Source organism: Mustela lutreola, chromosome 10 (assembly GCF_030435805.1).
Source record: "Mustela lutreola isolate mMusLut2 chromosome 10, mMusLut2.pri, whole genome shotgun sequence".
NCBI classification, from domain to species: Eukaryota; Metazoa; Chordata; class Mammalia; order Carnivora; family Mustelidae; genus Mustela; species Mustela lutreola.
Window position 1 is genome coordinate 22,899,726 of NC_081299.1, and position 16,252 is coordinate 22,915,977.

General features: G+C 60.5%; 1 protein-coding gene across 1 annotated transcript in view; it reads right to left on the reverse strand.

Annotated features, from left to right (window-relative positions):
• The window catches only part of SDC3 (syndecan 3), a 37,856-nt gene extending 22,608 nt beyond the window's left edge, over positions 1 to 15,248 (reverse strand). The window contains exon 1 of the mRNA XM_059136296.1: positions 14,904 to 15,248. Within this exon, the coding sequence (XP_058992279.1) occupies positions 14,904 to 15,041 (138 nt within the window). The 5' untranslated portion in view covers positions 15,042 to 15,248. The remainder of the gene's footprint in view (positions 1 to 14,903) is intronic.
• Positions 15,249 to 16,252: the final 1,004 nt, after the last annotated feature.

Genomic DNA, 16,252 nt, shown 5'->3' on the forward strand with positions numbered 1-16,252 from the left:
TTGGGGCAGGGCCCAGTGGTAAAGCCTGTCTGAAGCTAAGACAAGCATGACTGTCCCCTGCCCCCTATGGCTGCCTAAAGCAGTCTTGAAGACAGACATGACTCTGGGGCCTGCCCCTCCCCCCATGCCATGCTCCACAAGGCTCCAAGGCACCAGCCCCTGCCTATCTCAGCTGGCGGCTGCCCCCCACCTCCCCCCCGCCCACTGGTTCCCACCCTCTACTAGGCACACAGCGGCCTATCTATCCCGTGGGCTGGCTGTGTCTGATGGGTGCTCTGTACCTCCTGCACACCCCTACGACGTGGAACTCAGGTGTGAAGCTCCCACCCACCTAGTCCCTGGTTCCAGCCCCCTGCCTTGGCACCTGCTCTGTCGCCAGCTCTGGTCCCCCATCTGAGCACCGTGAGGGAAAAGGTGACCTCATAGAGCCTCATGGTACAGACCATGGAGCCACAAAGGGTCCTGGGGAAAAGGGGTTGAAAGCCCTAGGAGGAAGTGGAAGGTGCCAGAGAAAACCACAGTGCCCCACCTCCCCTCCCCTGACATGATCTACCCAGCCTCCTGTGGGTCCAGCACAACCTCCTGTCCAGCCGGCTGCTGCCCAAAGGCAGAGCCTCTCCACTGAGCTCAGATGGAGTGTGATGCCCACTAGGGATATAAGGACCCCGAGTGTCCTGGCCCCCACGGGCCCTGCAGCCCGATGAGGCAGCCCCTCCTCTCCTCATCCGTCACTTGACCATGGCTTCCCTGACCAGTGCTCCTTTGGGTCTCCCCTGTCCCTCACCCAACCCTCTGCAGGCCGGTCATGCTCCAGCCCTGGGCTCCTACCATCAGAGCTGCAGTCCCACACGCCTGCTCCCTGCAGGGTGCTCCCCAGGGCCAGCCCCGCCCCAGAACAGCGAGGGGCCCCACAGAGGGTTGGATGAGGCCCACCGGTCCGGCCCAGGGCCTAGAGCAGACAGCGCCTGCAGAAGAAGGGCAGGCTGCGGAAGTGGGGCGCAAAGCTAGGACAGCTTAGAAGAGCTGATGCCAGGACCGTCCTATTCCTCAAACTCCAGGACGAGGACAGCGGTCACAACTGTCCCCTCCGTGGTCACAGAGGCCTCTCGTGACCACTAGCCCCAGGCTGGCCAGTCCTGGTTACCAGCTCTGGGTGCTATAATGTGAGGCTTTCTGGGCTAAGAAAGCGCAGTACTCGCAACTACCCCACGGTGAGGCGATCAGTGCCCAACTTCATGGGAGGGGCACAGTGAGCAGCCCGAGGTCACCCCGCAGACCAGCAGAGGTCATGGTCAGAGCCCAAGTGGGGCCAGCACACCGTCTATCTCAGCCACCCCCCGACACATTCATCCAAACATCAGTCGGGCAGGAGGGGTGAAGGGGGCACCCGGCCCGCACAATCTTGGGGCCCCTCCCTCCCACTGTGTGCCAGGGAGAGTCACCTCTGGGCCATGGTCCACATTGCCCCCGACCAGGAGCACCTTCACCACACCTCATGACCTAACGGCACTTCTCAGCACCAATGCTGCCACCCCCGACTTAGCAGGCTTGACCACTCCCCTTCCCCCAGAAATGCCAGTGGTACCCCGTTTTTGTGACAGCCAAAAATGTCCTGGCACCCTTCCCAACGCCCAGACACAGACACCTTCAATGCCCAACTCAGGCCTCCCTTGGTCCTAGAAGCTTCCCCCTCCCACCCTGTCCCAGTGGCCCCACCGCCCCTGCTCAGGGCCCCAGATTCAGCATGTCCTGCTGGGCCACATCTTACCATGCAGTTCAGAGACGTTGTGGCCAAAAACAGGGTTCCCAGACATGAGAATCCCCGGGACACCTTGGGCAGAAGATTCCGACACAGGGTCAGCAGCAGGTAAGTCGTTAAAGGAAGAGACCACCTCCCCGGGCTTCCCTGACCCCAGCTGTCACCTTCCTCAGGGGACACACAGCCATGCCCATCTCCCCCCTCCCCAGGATGTCTGTTCCCAGGGTTCTGTGAAGGTCATATAACAGAACCTCCGAAGGAACCCGAGGTTTGAGTTTGCAGTGTCCCTGGAGGTCAGGCAGAAGACAAAGCTCCGTGTCCCTCTGCCCCCGGCCCCCGCCCTTGCCTTAATCACCGCTAAGGAGGCCAGATGACCAGCTGCCCCTCTGGCCTGGGCTCCCCAGACTCTGGGATTAAGAGCTGGGATTAAGGATGGACATGGTCCTGGTAGCTCAGAGGCCCGGCAGCGTGCATGTGTGCGCGCGTGTGCGTGTGGACACGTGGGCGTGCCAGTGGACACGTGCAAGCACACTCGGGGTATTTCCAGGCATGCTGTGGGCACTGTCATGTGTGTGCACCTGCCAGTGGTCTTAGACACCTGTGTGGGTCTGGCTCTGTTTGCATGAGAGCTACATGTGCCTGGGGGGTGGGGTCGTGTGCGTGTTGCTGTCCATGTGTGCCTCTGTGTGTTCAACACATACGTGCGTCTTGTCTCCAAGTGTGTGTGTGTGCACAAGGCAAGGGAGTGTGCTAGGGTCTGCATTCCCCTTCAAAGACACAGATCGGCCCGCATGCATGCACATTTCTATGTGTGCCTCGACCTCCCCGAGGTAGGGAGGACATCTCCCAACTCGTCCCACTACTCTCCCCGGAGCTGCTCAGGTCCACGCCATCCAAGGTGTTGGGGGTGAGTTCCCCACAGCTGAGAAGGGGAGAGGGAGCAACCTACGTTGTCCTACGTCACCAAGACTGGCCACACTCGAGCCACTAAAACAAGGGAGTAGGCATGGGGACACCAGGGCCCCATGCATCAGCACAGATCCCCGGGGACACTGTCACACACATGCACATGTACACAAATCCTGCCCCTTGCCTAGACCAAAGCTGAACCAAGGCCTTAGCCCCACAGGGAAAAAAGATTCCCAAGGGCTCCGGCATCACCTCACGGACGGTCCCCTCAAGACAGTTTCTGGAGGGGTGCCTGGGTGGCTCAGTGGGTTAAGGCCTCTGCCTTCGGCTCAGGTCATGATCCCAGAGTCCTGGGATCGAATCCCGCATCGGGTTCTCTGCTCAGCAGGGAGCCTGCTTCCCCCTCTCTCTCTGCCTGCCTCTCTGCCTGCTTGTGATTTCTGTCTGTCAAATAAAAAAAAAAAAAAAAAAAAAAAAAAAAGACAGTTTCTGGATCTGAGACCGTCCCCAGCTGAGACCTCCCAGCTCCCCCGCCTCAGTGAGAACAGGACTCAGTCGAGCCAGGGCTCAGCTCCCAGAGGCCCCCAAGGAGCCCGGGGAGAGCCATTCTGCTGCCTTCACCGCTGGGGGGCCCCAAACAGTCCAGGGTTGTCTTTGGGCCTCGTGTCCCCAGGTGAACGGCAAGGTGGAAGGCTGATTTCCTGTAGCCCTCCGCCCTTACAACAGCACTTCTGCAGGGGTGGGGAGGAGGGTGGGGAGGAGTCTGGGTCGAGGAGGGTTTAGAGTAAAGAAGAGTCCCTCTGGTTCTGATGCTGACCACCCCCTCGGTCTGCAAGACCCATCCCCCAGGGGACTTCTCAGGTCCCGGCCCCCCTGAGTGGCAGCCAGGGAGGTCCCAACCAGTGAGGGAGGAGTGGAGCAGGGGGCTCCAGAGAGGGCAGGAGAGGAGCAGGGGGACGATCTCTGGTAACCAAGCCTGAGCCTCCAGAAGCCCACGGTGTATCCATCTTCCAGAATGGTGGAGGCCAGAAGGACCCGGGGTGCCCCCCCTCCCCCAGCTAAATGAGGCAGGAAGGCTGTGTCTCTGCTGCCAGCCTCCACACTCCTCAGCCCCAAGTTCAGGGAGAAGAACACGGTGTGCGGCCGGGGACAGGATGTGTGAAAGAAAACGACACAGGACTGTCGGGACGCGGGGAATGAAAGCAGGTAGTCCGCGGGAAGGAGGAACCGTGAGATGATGAAAGGGCTGACAGTGGCTGCTAATGCCACAAAGTCACCAAGGGAGGGCTCCGAGGAGGTGACGGTGGGACCCCGCAGGAGCCAGGAGCTAGGGCAGAACGCAACAGAGCTGGGGCTCCGCAGAGAATCCCAACACATGGGAAGAGGGGCTCAGCCCAGAAATCCAGAAGGAGGGAAGAAAGAAGGGGCTGAAGAAGGCTCACGGTGCTTGAGAGCTGGGGAGAGGTCGATAAAGGATTCCCAGAGGAGAGGACAGCCGTGCTGGGTTTTGGAGGATGAGTAGGAGTTCTCTAGAGAAGGGAACAGTCCACAGAGACAGAACAGCGTGTGGCTAGACGTGAAGATGAAAGAAATGATGTCATCCTCTGTGCCCAGGGAGCAGCTGGGAGTCGCGGGGTGGGGAGCAGCGAGGGTACACAGGGGTGAGGGAGAAGCTGGAGAAGTCCACTGGATGTGCTGACAGGAATCCATCTGGCATTGAGTCTTGGAGGAGGGACAGCTTCCCGGGAGAGAAGGGTGGGAGCTGGGCCTGCCATCTGGGCCAAAGAGACACAGGTCAATAGCAGAAACATGGTACAAGAGACGGGGGGCCCTTTCTGCGGGTCAGGAGACACAGTTCTTCGTCCCAGCGCAGCGACTGACTTGAGGGGTTACTCTGGGCCAGCCCTCTACCTCTCTCAGCCTCTGTCTCCCCATGTGCAAAACAAGGCTGAACCACCAGATCCCAGAAGAGCCTTGCTAGGACTAGAAATCACTCTTTGTCCTCAGTTTCCCCTTCAGGACAATGAACAAGCTGGACAAGAGTGCTTCCAAGGGCCCTTTCAGCTGAACGCCTCGTTGGCCTTCCGATCTCTCCCCAGCCTAGGATGGCCTCAGCCCATCACCCCACCTAGACAGAAGACAGGCACCAGAGGAAAGACCTGTGGGGGAAGCCAAAAGCCCCCAGACCAGCATCAGGGCCTCTCCCACAGTGGCCACCCAGGTTCAGGCACCGAACAAGACGTGACAGGCCCTAAACTCACCCTCTCCGGGCCCTACACATCACCGTTTGCGATGCATCACCGTTCATGATGCAGGGCAGTGCCTCTACACAGAGAGCGTTCTAGACCACCTCCGTTCCAATCCTAGTAAATACGCCACTCTGTGAGCCCAGAGAAGTTCCTTAACCTCTCTGTGCCTCAGTTTCCTCTTTTGTGAAATCACCATAATAGTATCTCTTTCATAAGGCTGTTGTAAGGCTTCAGTGAGCTTTTATCTGTAAAACGCCTGGCAGAGAACCCTGCACCAGGCAGGCATTCAGAAGGCATAATTCAATATTAATACTACCACATCTGTGCTCTTGTTGGCACCCCTGCCAGCCCCTCGGGGCCATGGGGCTGCACCCACTTCAAGACCAACACCCCCTTCAGCAGGAGGGAATCTAAATGCCCTGGTTTGGACTCAAAGCCCACCCGGAAGTCTTCAAAGCCGATGCCCCACGGGCTTCAACTGTTCAGTCCCAGATCCATCCCCTCCCCCCACCTTCCCGCACAGGACCAGGTACCCAGCAGGTGCCCAGTGAATGTATTAAATGCAGGAACAATACACTCTTGTGAAAAACAGCACCCCCCTCGGGCAATGGCTCCTCGACCCCACATATGGCTCTCCTCCCTGAGCTGGGAACTGCTGCTTTTAACCACACCCGAATCTGCCATGACCCTTCCTACCTCTAAGCCTTCATCCACCCTGGTCCCCTATCATTGTGCTGGTACACCTTTCAAGGCCTGGTACAAAGGACACCTCCCCCGTGGAGCCCTCCCTGATACTCCAGAGTCAAAACCAACTCCTCCTTCCTCTGACTCACTACCCTCAGCCCCTCACAGGTGCTGGCTCCCTCCCCTAACTGGGAGCTTCCTAAGGTCAGAGGCCAGGTTAAGCTCCCTAAGGCCTCTGAGTGCTCAGCACAGGCCAGACACAGAGGGGATATCAGTAAATAGCAGATAAAGTAACTGGCAGGTCAGCAGCACTGTAGGGACAAGGACCCGGTTACTGGACTCCCTGCCCCGTGCTCCTCCCCTATCCAGGAGACCAGACTCACAGCCCAGCCCCCAGGCAGCCTGGATTTGACAGATCCCATCTCAGAGGCTGGTGTTCAGGGTGATGGGTGAGGAAAGAGGCGCGTCCTACCCTGGCCCAAGAGGAACCACAGACAGGCCACGTGAAGGAAACAAGCTTCCGCTCCTCCCCACCCACCTGCCCCCCCCCCCCAGCACAGCTCTCCCTTCCCAAAGGGGTCACCCCAGGCCAAGCCCTGGACTCATGTCTCTCTGATAGTTCCTCAAATGTGAAGACTGGAAGGGTTCCTGGGTCACCCAGTCCAACCGCCCCACTGCGCAGGTGAGGAAATTAGAGGCTCAGAGGAGGAGAAAGCTGCCCGTGGTTACTCGACAGGTCAGTAGCCAACTCACCTCTGAAACGTAAGGATCTTAAAGAAAACATACCTCATGTCAGAAAAGTCAAAATAACTCTCCAGGAGCAGCTTCCTTTTATCTAGCTGCCAACCAGGTAACTGGCTGCGCCTCCCCCAACACCAGCTTCCCCCCAGCCTAGTGAGCGAGGCCTTACTGGCCCTCTGAGCTGCGGAGAAGACCGCAGCCTGCCCAAGTCCACAGCAGACTGGGACTGGAACCCGGCTGGGGTGGGGGAGGCGGGGGCTCCCTCCCTGCTTCTCTTCAGGACCTGCCCCTGACGCCTCACACACAGGCCCAGGCCCAACACACACCCACCACCAACACACATCTCACCGGACAAGGCAAGGCGACAAGACGCAGGACACACACACGAGATACGCCTGCACACCCACAGCCCAGCACACAGCAGGTGCTCAAAAATGGCTGCAAAATGAACAAATTCATCAGGCAGAAGACGCCCCCATGTGAGAATGTGGGGTCCCGCCCCCAACATTACCACCGGTAACATTATCTCCTGCCAGCGGCCTCAGCTTGGGCTCACTGCTTAGCCTCTAGGGCCTCTGGGTCCCCATCTGCAAAGTGGGGTAACAACGCCCCCCTCCCAGGGTCACAGTAAGGACTGAGATGCCACATGGTGAGCACAGGAACCACACACCCTGTAGGTACTGGTCATTGCCACTGTCCTACTGTTGTCACCATCTGTGCCTGTCTTCCCAATGCAGGGAACATCTTTTTTATTTTTAAGATCTTATTTATGTACATGAGAGAGATGAAGAGAAGGAAAGAGAGAGAGAAAGAGAGCACAGAGGCAAAGGGAGAAGCAGACTCCCCACTAAGCAGAGAGCCCAACCTGGGGCTGGATCCCAGGACCTGGAAATCACGACCTGAGCCGAAGGCAGATGCTCAACCCACTGAGCCACTCAGGCGCTCACCCAACACAGGACACATCTGGAGGGCCAGAGCCAGAATTCAGAAGCAGACACCCGACCTCCACCTCCACGGTCCCCAGGCCCTAAGAAGGGGGCAGCCCCCACTTGGTAGGCTGGTGAAGGGCAGCTGGGAACATGGGCGCCTGTCCCCGGCCATGGGCCCTGCCGGGGGATGGCAGCATGTGGCTTCTGCCAAGCACCCTGACAAACAAGACTATCCTTCCCTGCTCCCAGGAGAACGGCCCTGTCTCCTCAGCCCCCGAATCCCGCATCCGAATTCCCCCAAATCCCAGCCCAAGGATGGGCACCACAAGCCACCTGCAGGCCCACTGGCGATCAGTGTGCCGCAATCAGATTTCCCAGATCCCACTGGTGACTGATCCTAAATTATTCCTATTAAAGTCTTGGCTGGGAAGCAGGGCTGGGGGGGAGGGGCGTGGGATGGGGGTGCTGGTGGATGGTACAAGGGGTAGACTCTAGGGGAGCTTGGGCTGACGCTGATCCCAGAGTGAAGCAAGCCTACTGCCCATCCCCGAAGCAGAAGAAAGGCCCTAACTAGAGTGATCCCCCCACCCCACCCCTCCCCAACCCCATCCCGTCTGCGGAAACCCTGGCCCCAAGGGCAGCAGTGGGACAAAAAGGACTCCAGAGAGGGCGAAGGGGTATCTGAACACGGGTCTCCACCGGGACCTGGCTGGGCGAGCCCTGCTGAGTGGCTTTACAGCTCAGAGCCTTCTGCATGGGCTGAGTGGAATGCCACAGCCTTTGCGAGCAGCCAAGGGCTTGGCGAGCTCATCCAAGACTGAATAACCAGCCCCAACCCTTGGCCAAGGCTCCAGGCCGCCTCTGGGCTTCAGGACCCCCACCTGTGAGATGGCAGGGTCTCCCTTCCAGGCCAGCTCCCACCTCCACGGTTCTGCTTGGGTCAGCCCTGATCATTCCAACTTGATTCCCAATCCCAGCCCCAAAAAGCAATTCTGCAGTGAGATGGAGCGAGGGACAGGAAAAGAGCAAAACCAAAGCGGGGAAGTGGAAGAAATCGGTATTTGCACGAGTGCCCACTCCTTATCAGGCTCGCTATTGTTTCTGGGGGTTCACGCTCAAGCAACTCTCAAGACAGAGGTTCTCTGAGCCCATTTGGAACAAGGGAACGAGGCTCAGAGAGGCTAAGAGAACTTGCCAAGATCACACAGCTAGAAAGTCACAGAACCAGGATTTCAACTCTGGTCCAGTTGGCTCTGGGGCCCCTGCTCCTTCTATGACCTCACGATACACCCTCAGGTGTGGAGACCCCAAAACAGATGGCACCAAAGCCCAGCTGGGGGTCCCAGGGTGGAAAGAAGGCAGCCATTGGCCGGCTGGGTCACAGAAGCAGTAGAACCCTCTCCACCTGGCACAGAAGGCCAAGCACAGGCCTTCCTCGTCTCCCTGCCATCAGCAGCCAGGTAGGGAAAAGGCCAGACGGTTGGTCAGGGGCCACCCCCCACCCCCATCCTGCAGCTGGGCCCTCGGCCACTGCTGCCCAGACTCCCCCTGTAATCACAGCTTCCTGTTTGGCGTTGAGACTCGCCTGGTTAGTAGGGGGGAGGGAAGCAGCCACCCCTCTGGCCAGGGCCTGCTCTGGAAGGAGGGGGGAGCCGGAAGTAAGGGCCCCCCAGTCTCCCGGAATCTTGGGAGTCTGGGAGCCAAGGCAGGGCCCCCCTCCTCCCTACAAGGAGGTCAGTCAACAAATATTTACCAGGTGCTGGCCTGATGTTCCCACGATGTGGCGGACTGTTAGTGGGGGTAGCAAGACAAGCGTGGTGGTCCAAGACCAGCCCTGACCCCGCCCCCTGTGGAGCTGGAGTGGTGCAGGAGCAAGAGGCAGGGCCCTCAGGACAGTTCCTGGCACCCTGCCCTCCCTCCCAGCTCCCCCCACACCGCCGCTCCCAGACACAAAATCACAGGCTTCCAAGCAGCTGAGCTGGAGCCCAGGGCCGCCGAGCCTCTGTCCCACCCCGATGTGGTGGCCGGCGCCCCCGCAGTCAGACCGCAGGCCCACCCTGCGCAGCCCCCAGGCGCCTCCCAGCCCATGGGCGCACGCCGGGGCCCAGCAGACTCCTGCCAGTCTGGCTGGCCCTCAACCCACCTCCAAAGGAGAGAACACGAAGCCCCAGCCCAGGGTCCACGCCCCAGTCCTGGTTTCCTTCCCTCACCCGCTCACTCCTTCACTCAAACCCTCCAATTCTGGGCCAGGTGCGCAGCTGGCCTTGGGGTTCAGCAAAGACAACAGCCACAAAGCCTGCCCGTGGGGGTTCACGGTCTATAAGGGAACCATTCAGGCTGCAGGAGACCCATCAAGTCACTAAGGCCGCAGGGAACCCTGGGGACAAGGGGGACACGGGGCAGCAGGGATGAAGATTTGGGCTGGGCCCATGACAGCAGTCCGAGGGGGAGGGGGGGTTAAACACAGGCCCGGTCACCCGTGCAGAGGGTGAGCCCCAACACCATGGGCATCCCGTGCATTCCCCTGCCCGGGGAATGGCGGGATTTTAGACCCCTCTCCTGTGCCAGGACCAGACCTGAGTCCTGCCCCAGCATCCTGCACCGGCCTCTAAGCTCTCCCTTAGCCCAAACTCAGGACCCTCAGAGTCACCCAGTGTACAGATGACAAAACCTTGTGAGGTGGGAGAAGAGCAAGGGCCCCGGGTCCAAGTCCTCATTGAGCCCTGCCCCCACCTGCTACTTGTGGCTACTGTCACCCACCCCAAAGGCCAGGGTGAGAGCAGAGGTGAAAAGACAGAGGACACACCCAGCAGAGCCTGGCGAAGAGGGAGCCCCGTAAAACAGTGGATAAAGTGAGCCTCATGGGGGCGCCTGGGTGGCTCAGTGATTTAAAGCCTCTGCCTTTGGCTCAGGTCAGGATCTCAGGGTCCTAGGATCGAGCCCCGCATCAGGCTCTCTGCTCAGCAGGGAGCCTGCTTCCTCCTCTCTCTCTGCCTGCCTCTCTGCCTGCTTGTGATCTCTCTCCGTCATATAAATAAATAAAATCTTTAAAAAAAAAAAAAAAAAAGTGAGCCTCATGGGGGGTGGGGTAAGGAGGCCCCAGGGAGGAGCATCTTGTCCAAGGCCACAGAGCAAGAAGGGGTAAATGCAGGACGAAGCCCAGTTCTCTCAGCCTGGCAGGCCCTGGCTTCACCCAGCTCGGCTACTTTCCAGCCCACTTGACCGTGGGCAAGTCACTGAACCTCTCTGTGCCTTCATTTCCATAAAACGGAGGTTCTCATCATTCCCACCTCCCAAGATTATCATGAGGATTAAATGAGCCAATACAGAATGAGAGCTTAGCGGGCGGGGCTCTCCGTGAACATTAGTTTGCTGTTCATGTCATTACGCCCTCCCCAGATCGTGCCCACAGCCCTTGGGGGAGGAGGGGGCGACAAAGACAGATGGAGACTTCACCCCTCCAGTCCCAGCTGCCTCAGTCTGCTCCAAACCTCCGCAATCCTACTGGGGCCCCTTCTAGAATGACCCAAAGCAGCAGTGAGGCCTGGGTGGGGAAGGGGGTTCCCAGCTCCAGGGGGAGGGTTTGGAGGGACGCCTGTGACAGGGCCAGGCTTCTGACGAGCTCTGTCTCCACCTCGCTCTCCACGGGTGCCCTAGCATTTTCCAGAGCCCAAGCCCAGAACTGCCCTACCCCAGTGCTGCCTGGGGCCCCCAGGGACCCCATGTCCCAGTCCATGAGGTGGGAGGAGCCATCTGTTTTCAAAAGGCCACACGGCTTATTTCTTTCTTTCTTTCTTTTTTTAAAGATTTTATTTATTTATCTATTGACAGAGAGAACACAAGTGGGAGAGAGGGGCAGATGGAGAAACAGAACCCCACTGAGTAGGGAGCCCGACTTGGGCTCAATCCCAGGACCCCAATATCATATCTGGACCCGAAGGCATACCCATAATTGACTGAGCCACCCAGCTGCCCCTAAAATGCTTTTACCTTCAGCAGAGCTCAACCCCACACCAACCCCCAACACAAGGGAAGAAGAAACAAACTGAATTCCCAGATGGCGGCACCATGTCGCTCCCCGTCCCAACTCCGCCATGAGAATTTTGTAACCCCGAGTAGCAGTCCTGAAGTATTCGTCCCCAACCGACAAGTATGAGAGCCTTGGGTCAGGGCAGGCCACAGCTTGCTCTGGGCCAGATGGTGACCACTTTGATGACATATCGCAAAACCTCCTACTCCAGGAAGCCCTCTCTGACCTCTCCAGGCCCCCTCCTGGAAAAGTCCTGTCTCCTGAAAGCTTGCTACATGCCAGGCTCTGTTCATTCTACCCAAGGAGCTCATGTCCTCATCACAACATCGCTGTGAGTGAGGTTGGCACTGTTTCAGTCCCCATTTCACAGATGGGGAAGCTAAAACAGAGAAATCCCTTACTCAAAGTCACACACCAGGTGTCTATCCCTGAAGGCCCTGCCACCTTGGGGGCTAAGAGACAGCAGGCCCCTGTGATGTCCCTGTGTCAGGGCCTGGCCTCCAACAGCCCCAGGGTCCCCAACTTTTAATTTTTACAGTGAGGACAAGCCCACTCTGACAACTCAGCATCCAGAGTCAACCAGTGTAGCTGGAGGACCAGCAGGGAGCTCTAGGGCAGGCGGAACAGTTGGGTTGGGAAGGGAGCAGGAACAGGGGGTGGGGCTTCAATTAATTTCCCCTTCCCCACCGTCACTGCGTCCCCACGCCCCCCCGCCTCCACCCTCACAGTGCCTGCCTGGGCAATGGCAGCCTTAGAACAAGAAACCAGCATTGGCTGAGTGTGGACTCAGCCAACCACGGGGCTGCATGAACCTCTTTCCTTGTTACTCTCTCGGTCTTGCAGAGATGGAAGCAAGGCACAGAGAGGTTAACTAACTTTCACAAGGTCACGGCCCCAGAGCAGTGAATTCCCATCACTGGAGATATTCAAACACGACTAGATGAAGCCTAAAATCCAAGCTTCTACATGAACATGTCTCCAAGCTAGAACTTCTAGAATCCCCACACTCCAAGCCTGTCTGGGTGGTGACAGATGTGGCTCTGAAGGCAGCTATCCCTCAAGAGTCCTGGTCACCTGGTCTCTCAGGAGAGAGGACTCCGCAAAGCAAATGCCTGGACACACACACACACACACACACACACACGCTCCCTTTAAAGCTGGTGAGCAGAGCAGGGGTCATCTTGTTCCTCTCCTGCCCAGAGCCAGTCACGCCCCATCGATGATGTCCTTAGAGGACCCCACCATGGAGACCAGGAGCCATCCTGGGTGGGGCCCTTCTGGTCTAATCTCGGTCCCTCCTGCTACAGGCATCTCCTTCTTCCTTCAGGGTGGCACGCCCGGCAGCTGGGCCCCACCCTTTACCCTTCTGGCTCCTGGGCCAGGGGAGGTGACACTCCTCCTGGACAGCCCAACCCTGGGGAAGAGGTAAGGTGAGGAGAGGGGCTCCCCCTCCCACCTCATCTGGAGTCCCTCCCAGTCAAGCCCACCACCTTGGCCTCCAGGCCCAGACCCAATGAGGGGGTGTTGCTTTATCTGCTCCTCAGCTGTGGGTCTGAACTACACCCACTCTGCTTTGCCATCGGGTTCAGGGACACCCTGTCTCACTGAGGCTCTCCAGAACAGTCTTCCACCAGCCAGGCACTCCCTTCCTTCGTCCACCACCCTGTGGGGCACGAACTATATTAGCTTTGTTGTAGGAGTGAGGAACAGTGGTTCAGCAAAGGATGGGCCTGACCCAGGGTCACACAGCTCAAGATCCCTGCCGGGTCTCCAAATATCAAGCCTTTTGTCCTATGTCCCCTTTGCATTCATCTACACATCAAACATTTACTTCTGTGAATGAGCCCACGTATCATCTCATCTCACTTCCGAGGATGGTGTTACCAGCCCCATCTTACAGAAGAGAAAGTAGAGGCCCAGAGAGATGCAACAGTGTGCACGAGGTCACAGCATGGGGGGGGGGGGGGCGGGGCGGTGCCAGGATTTGAACCCAAGGCTGGGTTATTTCCAAGATTTTGATTTCAAAACTGCTCTTTCAAAAGCGTGGCTCAGAAAGTGACCCAGGCGCTAGGATGGGCTGGGTCCCAGTCCCACCCAGGGACCTCTTCTCAACCCCTTTGGGGGAGGACTGGGGATGAGGCTACCAGCCCACCAGGCACTGTACTCGACCTGGCATTCAATGCTCCCTCCACCCTTCATTCAGCCCCCAGGTGGGAAGGCTGTTGAGGAGCTTGTCTGTCCAAAAAGCAAATTCTCGGTCCATGCCTGTCCTCCCATTTTACAGGCCAGCCCAACAAGGCCCACGGAAACATGCAGGGACAGAGTCGGCTCCCGGGGGGGCTGCCTCAGAGACCAGGGTCCTTTCCAGCCTGCGGAATGAGGGACAGGTGCAGCTCCTAGAACAAGCCACAGAGACTGGGCCCAGAAACCCCCACCTCATCCCCAGCCTGGGCTCCAGACTTGGCGTCTGTGGGGGAACTCACTTGGGACCTAGGTCCCTCAAGGTGGGGAGCTGGTCCTTCTCTAAAGCTCCTCCCGCTCCCCCTAATGGAACAGGGACTGAGCTCAACCCCACAGCTGCGTGGTCATTCAAAGGGACACTGAAGGGGTCACCACATACACACATACTCCCCTCGCCCTGCACACACTCTGCCCCCCTCGACTGTAGGAGCCCCCTGCACAGGGTCACCCATGCAGCCACGAGCACTTGCACACGTGCACACACGCACACACACATTCCCATGGGTCCAAGCACACACCCACCGCGGAGATCTCTCCCACACACACACACTCACCCCCCCCCCCCACAACGGGCACCCACAGCCCCAGCCCATAACTGCCCACCCTTCCGCTGGCACACACAATAGGTCACTCCCACAGGGTCCACATCCAGGTAAGGCAAGAAGGCAGGCAGCCATGTGCTGGGCTGTTGCTCATCCCTCATCCTTCACCCCTACACAGCCGACAGGTCCCAACACCCGGCGCGGAGGGGATCAGACACACGGGGTCACCCTCACTCACCCCCTCAGGTCACCTTCACGCAAATCACCCTCCACCCCTCCCCCTCTCCGGGCCCCCACTGTCCTTCCCAAAGCGACCCTCGGAGGAACCAAACGCACACCTCCCCGCCCCGGCAGGAAACCCACCCCAATTCTCTAAAAGTGGCCGCGCTCTGGGCACACCCGCGAAGCCAAAGCCACGTTCGCTCCAGACCCACGACACACCCAACCCGGGCCCCGCGCCCGGCGACCCCCCGCCCGCCGTCAAGCCTGTCCCGCGCCTCTCGACCCGGGGCCGAGGACCCCGCTGGAAAGGGGCGCGGTACTCCGCGCCCCGCGCTCCGGTTCCCGCCCGGCCGCCCGCCGAGGGAGGGGTCCCCAGAGCCCGGAGAAGCGAGCCCCGGAGGCGGCCGGCGGCGGGGGCGGCCTCCCCCACGGGGTCAGCCCTGGGGACTGGGGGACGAGGGGCTGGGGAGCGCCCGCAGGCGGAGGGGCGCGGGGGCTGGGGGGCGCGCGGAGGTCGGGGGAGGGGGGTGCGGGGGCGGGCTGGGTGGAGGGGGTCGGGGGGAGGGGGACCCGCGGGAACCGGCGCGCGTCACTCACCCCCGCGGCGCGCCCGGCCAGCAGCAGCAGCAGCAGCGGCGGCAGGAGCAGCCCGCGGGCCCCGGGCCCGGCCGCGGCCCCGTTCCCGGCGCCTGCCCCGTGGGCGGCCCCGGCGCGGTGCGGAGGTCCCGGCTTCATGGCGGCGGCGGCGGCGGCGGGCGCCTTTGTTCCCGAGGCGCGGCGCGCGGGGCGGCTGCTTGGCGGCGGCGCGGCCCGGAGGTTGGACCGACGCGCTCCCGGCTCGGGGCTCCCGGCTCGGCGGCCCGGCTCCGCCTCGCAGCTCCGCGCCCACAGCAGCCGCGCCCGCAGGAAGCGTGCGCCGCCGCCGCCGCCGCCGCCGCCGCCGCCACAGCCGCCGCCGCCGCCGCCGCCGGGCCGCCCCCAGCGCGGGCGGAGCGGGAGGAGGGGCGGGGGGCGGGGCGGGCCGGAGCGCGTCCCCGGCCGCCCCGCCCCCCCTACCGGCCCCCTAGTCTCCCCCCGCCCGGGCCTTGCGCCCCTCTCTCCGTCCCAACCCCTCCCCTCCCTGCCACCCCGCGCCCCGGCCTTCGCCTACCCCCTAGTCTCCTCCCGCCCGCGCTCTGCGCCACCCTCCCGGCCCCAGCCCCTTCCCCCCCGGCCCCGCTCCCCGACCTCCGCCACCCCGCGCCCGCGCCCTGGCCTTCGCCGGCCTCCGCCACAGTGGCTGCTGTGCGCCTGGGACTCGTGGGCTGCCTCGCTGAGCCTCGACCACAAGGATGGGGATCCGGTAGAACGCTGCGCTCCTCCGAGGGCTGGCAGGAGCGCAGGAAGGAAAGGATCCCGCGTGGGAATGCCGGAGGACGGGCCTGGCTCACTGAGGGCCTGAGTAGATGGGTGGCATTTGTGTGATCACTAGCAGCTTACCCGTAAGGGTACCGTTCCTGTGGCTTTTCCGGGTCCCAGGCCAGTGGACACAGTGGGCCAGATGTCACCCAGGTCCAGGGGCTTTGGTACCTTCAGGACACCTCTGACCAAGCCTGGACCTCTCCAGGCCTCCGTGTCCCCTGCACACCTGAGGGTTGTAGGCTTCTGCCCCCGTTACCGGATCAGCAGGGGGAAAGTGGGGCAGCCCTGCCTCCACTGCACCCCCACCCGCTGTGGGGGGCCAGCTCGCTGACACCTCCAGTGGGGTAGTGTGAGAAGAGGTGTGCAGGTGTCTTGCCTGATCTAACTCTACTGCCCCCCCAAACATTCTGTGCACTTTACTTTTTATTCAAGTCCCCATCCCGAAGCACAGGACCTCCAGGAGGGGGCCAATGGGGAGGGCAGGTCTGTGCCACCTGGCTCATCCCTGGGACCCTGGCACATAGTGGGAGCTCAGAATCAATCTG